This window comes from Aulonocara stuartgranti (assembly GCF_965226115.1).
Source record: "Aulonocara stuartgranti genome assembly, chromosome: 2".
In the NCBI taxonomy this organism is placed as follows: domain Eukaryota; kingdom Metazoa; phylum Chordata; class Actinopteri; order Cichliformes; family Cichlidae; genus Aulonocara; species Aulonocara stuartgranti.
Genome location: NC_138940.1, coordinates 5,391,887 through 5,403,479, shown reverse-complemented (window position 1 = coordinate 5,403,479; position 11,593 = coordinate 5,391,887). Strand labels below are relative to the sequence as shown.

General features: G+C 38.1%; 1 protein-coding gene across 1 annotated transcript; it reads left to right on the top strand.

Annotated features, from left to right (window-relative positions):
- The first annotated feature begins 1,490 nt into the window (after positions 1 to 1,490).
- lrit3a (info leucine-rich repeat, immunoglobulin-like and transmembrane domains 3a) lies at positions 1,491 to 7,925 on the top strand. The gene is made up of 4 exons (XM_082557460.1): positions 1,491 to 1,828; positions 3,126 to 3,592; positions 5,464 to 5,769; positions 5,906 to 7,925. Exons 1-4 carry the CDS (start codon positions 1,713 to 1,715, stop codon positions 6,925 to 6,927), a joined length of 1,911 nt encoding a protein of 636 aa, XP_082413586.1. The 5' UTR covers positions 1,491 to 1,712; the 3' UTR covers positions 6,928 to 7,925.
- The last annotated feature ends 3,668 nt before the right edge of the window (positions 7,926 to 11,593 follow it).

Below are 11,593 nucleotides of genomic sequence, written 5' to 3'. Positions count from 1 at the left end.
GATGATTCCTAAAGAGCTATTACCCCAAATCTTTTAATCAAAAACGTATCATACCTTGGCATGGGGGGCAGAGAGTCCTTAAAGGAATGTGATAAAACCAGAAAAATGTAGGACAAAAGAAAAAGTGGCACACCTACAGCATAATGAACAGAATGCGAAAATCATGTCCTTCAGAAATTGGAAACAATCCAGCAAAGACTTGACACACGACCTGAGAGATTTATCTGGCACATCTTCAGTTGATCCATCTACTGTTCACTGAAGCCTAATGAGAAATGGTTTCAGTGGAAGGGTGGCTACCTAGAAGCCATTCTTAAGGGAAAAAAACAGGGAGAAAAGGCTGATGTATGCCAAATTACACAAGAATTGTACAGAATATCAGTGGATAAAAGGTCTCCTTGAGTGATGAACCCAAATCTGAAATTGGTTGGAATCACGCTCGAAATGTATGGAGGAGGTCAGGAGAGAGGTACAGCAGAAAAAACAGAAAGTACTGTGAGATTTTGATCCGTCATGCAATACCACCTGGAAAACACCTGACTGACAAAGGTTTCATTTTTCACCATGATAGCGATTCCAAACCCACTGCCAATGGAGTAAAAGTGTACTTGGACAGAAAAAGCATACACAATGGCACACCATCAGTCACTACATGGTCTCCCCAGAGTGTGCACCTCAGCATTACTGAAGCGGCGTGGGATCATCTTGACAAAGAATAGAACAAAAGGCAGCCAACATCCAAAGTGGAGCTTTGGGTGTCCTTCAAGACACCTGGACACTACTTAAAGAAATGACAAGAAAGCTTGCCTAAAAGAGTTCTGGCTGTGTTAAGAATAAAGGTGGTCATACCAAGTATTGACTTTGAAGCTAGTTAGAATTGTACACACAGTTTTTTCAACTATATTTCCATGTATGTTTAATAAATCACTGTACCTATTTCAGGTTTACCTGGCAAAATGTAAAGAGATGAGAGATGGCTCAAGCCACCGCTCAAGCCCTTTGCATAGTATTATATCAACATAATGACTACCAGAAAATGTATGTCTTAGAATGACATACAAAAACATTAAAAGCAACCCTTGATTAACAGACCACTAGCAAATACTGTCTGAAAATATGAAAGCTTGCATTACTTCAAACATATCTTCAGCAGACAGGTTGAATTTGGCCACTACCTAAAGCTACTGATCCTCCCAGTGAGGCAATAAATCATATCCAAGATTACATTTTACACCCTGGTGCCAGACAGAATTCCCTCAGTCTAAAATATGACCTCCAGCTAAATGACATATTAGTATTTGAGGAATCTCTTCAGTTAAAGGAGTTTGCATCAGATTTCATGAACATATCCACAGTGTTATCTTAGACACAGGCTGACAACAGAGGGACAAATCAAACTGCCTTATAAGGTGAACATCTTTCCAGAACTGGCTAGCGTGCCACATTGGTTAGCTTCCGTGACCCTGTCAAGCCTAAGAAATCCTTCACTAATCCCACCCCTCCTTCCCATCCCCCCGGTCAATCTGACAGGTCACCTGTATTAGATCCTCAGCCTACCGCTGCCTCTTATGTACTTTTAAAGCTCTTTTAATTTGTTTCTATTTGGTTTTTTTGGAGTGGGAAGAATAATCCTTTAGTCTCTCAAGGCATCCGAATGTCTTTTTTCCTGAGATCCCCTCGATGTGAGCATTTTGGGTGCATTCAGTGACATCATGCGACGACTTCTGTGCCTGCATGCATTCCTATGCTGCCTCACTATGGCTCATCCGTTCTGTCCATCCCAGTGTACCTGTGTTTTTCATGGACGCACCGATGGAACAGGAACCAGGTAAATAATACTTTGTGGATACATAAACTGTACGTGGCACATTTTGAAAATCTAAAAATGAAGGACAATTTTTCAGTTTATGAAGAGTTTACGTAGCCTGCGAGTATCCCTAATTAGGTCATCTTGTGAAAGGATAGTACTTTTTACTTGTAAGAACTTAACTTAACTATATGCCACCTTCAGTGCTCTTATTCTAAATAAGTAAATGTATAGCAGAAAGTTATATGTTCATGGGGATCATTTACATGCGTACTTATGGTATATGTAAAAACCACCCCCAAAAAATCCTAACTGGATAACCAGCAACCAAAAAAGATAAAGTCTTATATTTACTATGCGCTAAGAAAAGCAACTGTTTCTCAAGCATTTAATTTAATTAACTCTTCGCAGTGCAAAATGTGCAGGCCGTATTGATCCGTAATAACATAATGTATGTTACCTGGCATAGCACCGAACTATTTATAGGGCTACCTGAGAAAGACCTAATGACCCCCAGCATAATTAGTCCTATTAGTACTATACCAATAGTAGATAAAAAAAAGTTAATTGTGGAAGAATCACTTTGTATATACGGATAGATGACAAAAATCAGATATTAGTCAACCTCATGCTTCCCAAACTATTGAAATGCACCTTACTACTGATTTTACAAGTCTCTCAAACTCCACTGAAGTTATGGAACATCATTCCTCTAAAATATATTGCCTCAGATATAGTTTGGTGCTTTGTTTAATTAGGTCAAGAATTGATGACTAGAAAGGCCATGCACTGCACAATTCCCATCAATTCATTGACTGATGCATGTGAGGAAGTCAAGCTCACAGGACAAATCATAGAATGACTGCTAAAAGAAGGCTATAATAAGAAACAGCTATGTATTCATTTGTCATAACAACTCCTTCTAAGGGAGGCTAGTACAGGATAACACAGCCAAAAGATCCTCTCACTGTACAGACCAAGAGTTATGGTTTTTCCTTGAATATGTCACCTGTCCTTATATCCATGACTACAATTGATTGCAAGATTTCCACCAAGTTTACCAAGTCTCCTTGGTAACTACAATTATGTCAATTAAAGCATCATACATTGTGATATAGTGTAGATTGTTAGAACTGGTGTATGTATGAACGAATCAAGGGATGTATACCAGTGTTACACCTATTTGAAAGATCAGTGTTTCCTTAAAACATCTGTATCTGTATTACTCTTCTTAAAACAGGCATTAGCTGTTAATAGGAGGAGATCATAGAGATGAGATAAATCTCACATGAGATAAATTTCTGTCTTTGATTTTCAGATCTGTACTGTGCAATGACCCAGACATGTCTGACATCCCCGTCAATGTCCCCGTGGACACAGTCAAACTTCGTATTGAAAAAACTGCAGTACGGCGAGTCCCAACAGAAGCTTTTTACTACTTGGTGGATCTACGATACCTCTGGATTACCTATAATTCCATAACCTCAGTGGATACTGGAAGTTTCTACAACCTAAAAGTGCTCCACGAGCTGAGACTGGATGGAAATATGATCTCAATGTTTCCATGGGAATCTCTCAAAGAGATGCCAATGCTGAAGACACTGGATCTTCACAACAACAGAATTAATAATGTTCCCACCGAGGCAATTCCTTACCTCCGCAACATTACCTACTTGGATCTATCCAGCAACAAATTAACCACCCTGCCCTCTGAGCTCATGGACATATGGCCACCATTTAATGGTCTACCTGTATCTTCTAATGCCTCCCAGAAAGTAGTATTAGGTAAGAATAAAATGCTCTGTCTGACTTGGTTTGTAGGACACTTTTCGGGTTATTTGTAATTACTCCAGGAACTTCTTTCTATCACCTGTTAATCTAGCCAGATTTGTTCTCACTGAGCAGTAGTGTCTGCCAGGAAAAAGTCAAATGAGCTTAATCTAAGCAGTGGCAGAGCTTACATTAAATGTACATTATTGCCTGATTAACTGCAAAATAATTAACACAATACAAGTGCATGTGTGTAGAAAGAATCAAAGAGAGAAAAGAATAGAAAGAAAGAAAAACAAAGTAAGAAAGTTGAATTAATTTGATCACTCTATGGAAAAAAAGCTACTTGTAGTATAATCTGTGATGCATATCAAGTTGTTACAGATAGACTAAAGCCAAACCCCTTAATGTGTTTATGGGCTGTTTCCCTGCCTTTAGCGGTGCTGTAGTTTACTTGTCAGGAACAAGTTTAGACCTGTGTTGTCTGGGTCAAAGCCCAGAGTTCAGATTAATAATCCAGTGGCCTTGTTTTAACTGTGGTTAAGTCTGAACCGTTTGTCTTCTAGAAACCACCCGTGTCAGAGCTTTAACCTGAAGATTCACATTCACAAGTTCAGACACAGTGCACACAAGGCTTAACTGAAGTTTTAAACTTCAGGTTTCAGGTTTATATTCAACAAAAAGTTTAGAAATATTGGAATAACATAAATAATTTCAGACCGTTTTAATGTATGTTATTTGAAATAAATGTTGGATCAATTTACTTACTTACACTAGAAAAACTGGCTACTGACAGAAAAAAATAACCCCACATGAAATTGGAAAACAGACAGTCCAACCTGGTATGACTGCACACAAATGCCAAATATCAAAAGACATGAAACTAACAACGTAACACTATGAAAGTACGTAAACACAAATTCAACTGAGCCATCAGATATGTGGCAGTGCTAATAATTGTGCAAAATCACACGCTGTTTATTTTTTATTTAGTCTTTTCTTCTTTTGTATGCAAGTGAATGAATGTCTCTTGTACCTTCGGAGCACTGACAGTCTGAGGTTAGGGCCAGAAAGTTTATCCATGCCAGAAGAGCCCCTGTATACCTGAAGGAAATACAGGATTAAGTGACAGGAAAAAATGGGCCATGCATAGGAGGAGAACTTCTTTAGTGTATCATAAAAGTACTTTCTGTTAATATTAAATAGGAGCTATGCTAAACTTTATTATTTTGAATTAAATGCCAACTACACACAGACTTTCAGAATGTCATTAATGATGAATTGTTATCAACAACTTTATTTTCAACATGCAATAAATGTGCAATTTACACAAAAGTCTGTAGTTCTCTTAAGCTGGATTACAACTATGTTTTTAGTGATTGCTCGATATTTGTGCTAACACACCAAGCTAATGGAAAAAGTACGCTACCACAAACTGGAGGAAGGGCAAGCACAGCTTAGGTACTTTGCCACTGTTAAGACAAACTAATCTGCTTAATGGGCTTTAGTATCCATTGGTACATGTGCTCACCTATTGTGTGCACCAGGTGTTTACAGTGAGCTGTAAAGTAAACTTCATTACTCGCTTATGAAAGGCTTCCTTCCACAGTTCAATTATTATGCCTAAATTAAGACTTTAAAGCCAAAAAGAGAACTAAAAATACAAACGCATTGTACGCTGATGAATAGCATCAGTGTAATTTGTAGTTTTCTTTATAACACCATACTCGCTGCAGCTCTGAAAAGTATTGCTAGAGCTCAATGTGGACTTCTAAAAACTTCTCATAAATGTGACTTTATTATCTTTTGCCCTTTCACTGCTAGAATACCATCTCCACTTTTCTTAATGTTGAATCATATGTATCCTTTTTTCTTTTCTTCTTAAGGCCTCCAGGATAATCCATGGTTCTGTGACTGTAAAATCTCCAAGATGATTGAGATTTCCAAAATGGCTGAGACGCCAGTAATTTTGATGGATCTATTTTTGACCTGTGCTGGACCAGAAAATCTTTCAGGTGTTCTTTTTCAGCATGCTGAACTTGAAAACTGCGTAAAACCATCAGTGATGACATCTGCAACCAAGATCACATCTCCTTTGGGCAGCAATGTTCTCCTACGATGTGATGCTTCAGGCTTTCCAACACCAACACTTTACTGGGCTAAATCTGATGGCTCACCAGTCAGTAACACAGGTAAATATTAAAGCTCTAGGAAATCATAATTTATCCTGTTTTTACGGTTTGGGCATTTTAGCTGCCTTGAGCCTCATTCAAAGCTTCACAGTGATATATGACATATAGCTATTTCTGCTTTTGTTCCACTCTACAGTCCAGGAGTCACCTGGAGATGGCATCAGATGGTCCATCATGAGCTTGCATGGGATACTGTACAAGGATGCTGGTAACTACAGCTGCAAAGCTAAGAATGTCGCCGGCAGTGTGGAAGCCACCATTTCTCTCACTGTTGCTGGTACCATTGGCACTACTGTCCCCCCACAAAGACCTGGCATTGACACTGGGCCAAGCAGTGTGGGCACAACAATAGTTCCACCAACATTCATTCCTGACTCATTTATGTCGACAGTTCTCCCAAGAGCATCAACAATTGCTTTTTATAGAAAGTTAAAGCCTACCCCTAGCAATGGTTTACAAAAATCTAAAGTTAAGCAATCAAAAAATGAGCAAGGAAGCAACGTGACAAAGCTTGCAGCCGATGAAAAAAGCAAGAAAAGCGATACATCAAAGTCTATTAGGGACCTAAAGATTGTTGAGGAAACAGCTGACAGTGCAGTGTTGCTCTGGACTGCAGATGGGTTACCAAATGATGCTCCACTTACAGTGGTATATTCACCCTATGGTGAGGATGACACTAAAAGGACAGTGGAGACTAATGCTGGCAGTGGAAAAGTACTCCTAGATGGACTGTCGTCTGGGATGAGGTATTCAGTTTGCCTTGTAGCAAAAGGTGCTGCTGCTGGAAAAGATCCCTGTATTGATTTTTACACACTGGACAATGTCGAGGATGGTGGGCAAAACCAACTTTTCATCATCGTAAGTGGCATTGCCTGTGCTTTGGTTTTACCTCTTATTATCCTGCTGCTCTACAAGATTCTCGCTCTTTATTGCAAGGGACGCAACACCGGATTGAATGAAGAGGACCTTGAAAAAGAAAGCTATGTCAAGTTTGAGACAATATCAATGAAACAAAGAAATCTGAACTCTCACCCAACTGAGCTTTGGGCAAGGAGACCAACTAATGAATCAGAGCGAATGCTGCTGTGTTCCAGATCAAGCATAGACTCCCAAATGAGCTATAAAAGTGAGAGTTCTCGGTCTGAATATCTCTGCTAAAGCAGGAAGCCATGGTAAATGTTCACGCACCATGGTAGTACCACATTATATGAGATACTCTTTACACGCCTTTTGTGACATTGATAAAAATTATCAGCTATATAATTGTTCATAAATATATATTCATTTAATTACATCTGCTCTGGATCAGAGAATTAAACCACCACCATAAGAAAAGTCTTACTACTTGGTAGTCAGGTAACTTTCCATTGCAGTTATTTTGTGCTAACAAGACCAGCTCCCAAGTTAAACTAGTTAAACTAGTTAAACTAATGGGAAAGAAAAAAAATTGCATGAATCATTGCATGTATATTTTAACAATTTAAAAGTTTGGTAACTGCCCTAAAACTACATTGTTTTTCTCAAAGATAAACCTTCAAGTGAACTTTCCCGAATCTCAATTGTACAGTTGCATGGACTGACTTGATTTTAAGTGGTTCGGCTCTTGTAAAGTAGATTATTTGGGGGCAGGATATGTGCCAAACAAACATTTTTTTGCCATTACTATTTAAATTCAGGATTTTTTAAGTGGTCTGTCACTCCTTTGTAACAGCTCTGGTTATGAATTTATTTTGAAAGGCTTTAGCATAGTTAAAGAACCTTCCCCAGACAATATATTTATGATTTCCTTATTTTTAAAGCCTTATATAACAAAATAAATTAAATGTCACTACAGCACAACACATGGTTATAAATGATATCATACAAGTAATTAGCTGTATATGATCTTTGATGTCTTTTTTGATGCCAAAGTTGCAAAGTGTCAGGTATGAATATTGTGATAGTGTCAGAGAAAAGCCCAGATTTTTCCATAACATTTCCATGATCATGTTGGCTTTAAACATTAAGCCAAACGTTGCCTTTATAGAAAAGTACTGTCAGTGTGTTTGTACATAACGGACTCATTAATATTGCCACTTTATATGACATGATGTATGTATCTAATTGTCTATAAATGCACTGTGCATTTGTTTTTAATAAACAGAACAACTGTGGAATTATAAGTTGGACATATTACTACACTATATGATCTGCGTAGATAGGTGTAAAATTTTCACATGAAGAACGCATCTCAAAGCAGTTTTCCAAAACCTAACAAACTGGTTAAAGAAAAGAAAAGTTGTTGATGGATTTTAATACATTTGCTTTAAATTACTATATGTAACAATATATGTCTGTATGGTATGCTTAGTGCACATTTTTAAAAAGTTTAGAAAGACATTTTAAATGTGATAATTCAATTATCAACAGGCCGAGGTAGATTTCTTTGACAAAATCAACAGGTCACAGCTGCCATTTACTCTGATCTGAACAGTCACTGGATTAAATCCTGTTTTTCTACGATACTTCTACGTTACCAGAAATAGGAGGTTGCAGAATTATAGCCTGTTGACTGCAGATGTACTGCAAATGTCAGCACTATGTCCAGGCATATTATACTCATGAATAGGCTTTTTGTGTAGGTGTGTAAAAATTATTATATGTGTTGTGGGGTCTGGTAAACGTAGAGGCATACAACGAGTGGCACCTGAACACACAATATCCTGCACCGGCTGCATGAATGTCTTCAGAAAATTAGGATGTCTTCTTGAATCAATGATTCAGAGATTAAATCCTTTGCAACTCCATCCTTACCTGGCACAGGTGATAAGGCAACATCAGGTAAGCTGGCAATTGATTTGCCTTCACCACTGGAAAAGCAGGTTTTACCACTGGACTGTTAAAACTGATGTATAGCATAAGCACTAACTTCAGGGCATTCACACTCCTCAGCCACACTGAAGAAGAGAGTCCACCTGTTAGTAACTTCTGATAAGGGAGAAATAAAATTATTTTGGCCCATAGATAACTGAATCAGCTCTTTACCCTCTCAGAGATGTGTGAAGGTGCATGGGTGTTTGCCCAACCACTCTACATGTGCTTTATGAACTTAAAGAAGGGATATGACTATGTGCAGAGTGGGTGGGGTGTCCTGGGGTGGGTATTTTTGGTGTATGAGCTATTTGTTGCATTGTTATGGACTACTACAACAGTTTCTGTACCATTTTAGTGAGAGTATGGTTTTTCTTTTCCAGTACAAGTCAAATCTGTTCCTGGTGGGAGTTGGAATCTGCCAGGGCTACACTTTGTCACAGATTCTTTTCATAACATTTATGAACTTTTACAGAATATCTAGGAGTAGCCAAATTATGGATGCATTTCTCTTTGGCGGCCTCGGGATAACCTATTTGCTTTTTGCGGAAGGTTTGGTTCTTTGGTTCATAAATCTTATGGACAGAATTTTTAGGCACAGCCAAGTAGTGGAAGATATCTAGTGTGTGGCCTCAGGATCAACTCTTTGCTTTTTGGAGAGGATGTGATCCTGATGGATTTATCAAACAGTGAACTGTAGCTCATACTGGGGTTGCTTGCAGTCTAGCACGAAGGAGCAGGGAAGAGAATTAGTACCTCGAGGAAAAGGCTGAAATACCCATTTGGGTTGAAGTTACTGCCCCAAGTGGGAAAACACCACAAAACTCCCATTTGTTTAAAGAGGATTCAATTCTAGAATCATTTAAAGAGTCTTGGAGCATGGCTCCAGTGTTCTGCCAGTAATTTGCTTTATAGACACAATGTTTGATAGTGTGTCTTCTCCTAGTACAGTGTCTCACAATGTATTAGACTAGGGTTTGATAAAGGGGCAATATATGCTGATAAAATGTGGCTAATATTGTAACTGTAGCCAATAACCAACTCTAGATTTACATTTTCTGTCAGATTTAAACCAAAAAAAAAGAAGTAATATCTCCCAGTTCTTGAGTCCCAATATATCTTCTAAACTTAGTGTGTTACAAAAGACTGTCATTATGATAATTACTCCTTGAGGGTTTTGTTTTCAGCTCTTAGTGAAGATGCTTGCTTTTGTAAAGTTTTTAGTAACTTTGGAGGTTGAAATCCAAATTAGCAGTTGCAATAAGTGTTCATTAGGCTACATTAGGCTAATGCAAGGAAGAATTTTCTCGCCAAGAACAATGGACACATTACATCTAACTGTACAGTAAGGCCAGAAGAAAGAGGATTGCCATATTGTTGTTCATTTTTTTTTTGGGGGGGGGAAGAAGATTTTGGTTCCTATTTTGCAGTTATGTTATTATTAACATGATTATGCTAGTATGGAAGCAAACACAAGCATCTGAGCTTTTGTTTAGCTCCCTACATCATGTACTTCTAGAGGTTTCACTGCAGTATTTTTATAACTTTTTGTCAGATGTAAAACTTCCAGTCACTCCCATTTGTTTTTTTTTTAGTTTTTTTTTTTATATTTTATATTTTATATTTATTTTTACTTTTTATTTCTTTCTTTATGTATGTAATAGAGCTGCCCTTATGAAGGCCATGCTTTTGCATGCAATACACAAACTACTTCACCACCAGATTGATCCTGTGTAACTGACACAGAATTACCAAAAAACAAAACACGAGCAGATGCAGCAGCGATGTTAACATGTAGTAACACACTATAGTTCTCTTTTTCTGGCAACATAAATATGTATTGCAGCAAGGGAATTGGAATTTTCTGGAACACTACTATGGTGTGGATGTAACCAGCATAATCTGTGATGTCAGCTGTGCTTCTGTCATTGACATAGCTTGTTTTATTTTTTTCACAAGCAAAATGAATACATGGTTGACTAGAACAGGCAAAGGTTTTAATGACAGCTGTCAGAGTAAGGCAAAAAGGCTGAGAGCACACAGCTGAAAAAACAGACAAAACAAAAAGATGAATCAAGAGATCAATAAAGACGTGACATCGGGGACGTCTTTAGTTTCGTTATAGGTGCTATTTATCTGAGGTGCTTGAAAAAACAACAACATTGAGACAGACCAACTGAATGTGACATGCACAAAAATACTGAAAATTGTTGACAAGGTTTCCTGATGGCTCAGGTGAACAGGAATAAATCAGACCGTGGAAACAAATAAGCCAATAATAAGGGTGCCAAAAAGGGCCGTGTTATGGTGAAGGAATATTTATAAGATCCAGGACATCTGCTACTCCCCTTTCCATCAGGAGGAAAATGCTAAATATGGTGCAGGAGTACAAATAGGAAAGGACTAGGCCAAACTACCTGCAGCCCTCTTCCGGAGGCAACTGTATTTCCTGTGGAAGCACCACTCCTTTAAAGTATGTGACAGTAATAAACTTATTCAGGGCAGCTCACTGAGGGTGGTGTTAGGCCATCTACATGCTGTGACTCAGAAGAGGCTGTTGCAAATCTTCCAATATCTCCCAACATCTACACAGTGTTCTGGCCACCCAATTAGCCATAGACTAAGAATGAATAAATCTTTTATTGAATGTCACAAGAGATGCTTCCTCACTGTGTCCATGGAGTTACTTAATCACACTTAATCAATTCTTTTTTCATTGCATTATGACTGAAACTAAAATGGTATGTTTTTTAATGTTTTTAGTTTTACAATTTACAAAAGAATCTCCCTGTGGGAATAAAAAAATCATTTTATTCTCGTCTTCAGAACTGGCAACATTTATCTTACAGAAGCAGGAGTTAGTTTTTAATACAGCTATAATAGCCACACTCTCACCGTGTCCCAGATACTGTTTCTACTTGATGATTCATAGCTATGTGTCACTGTCATCCAACACACTGTCACCTGAAGAGTA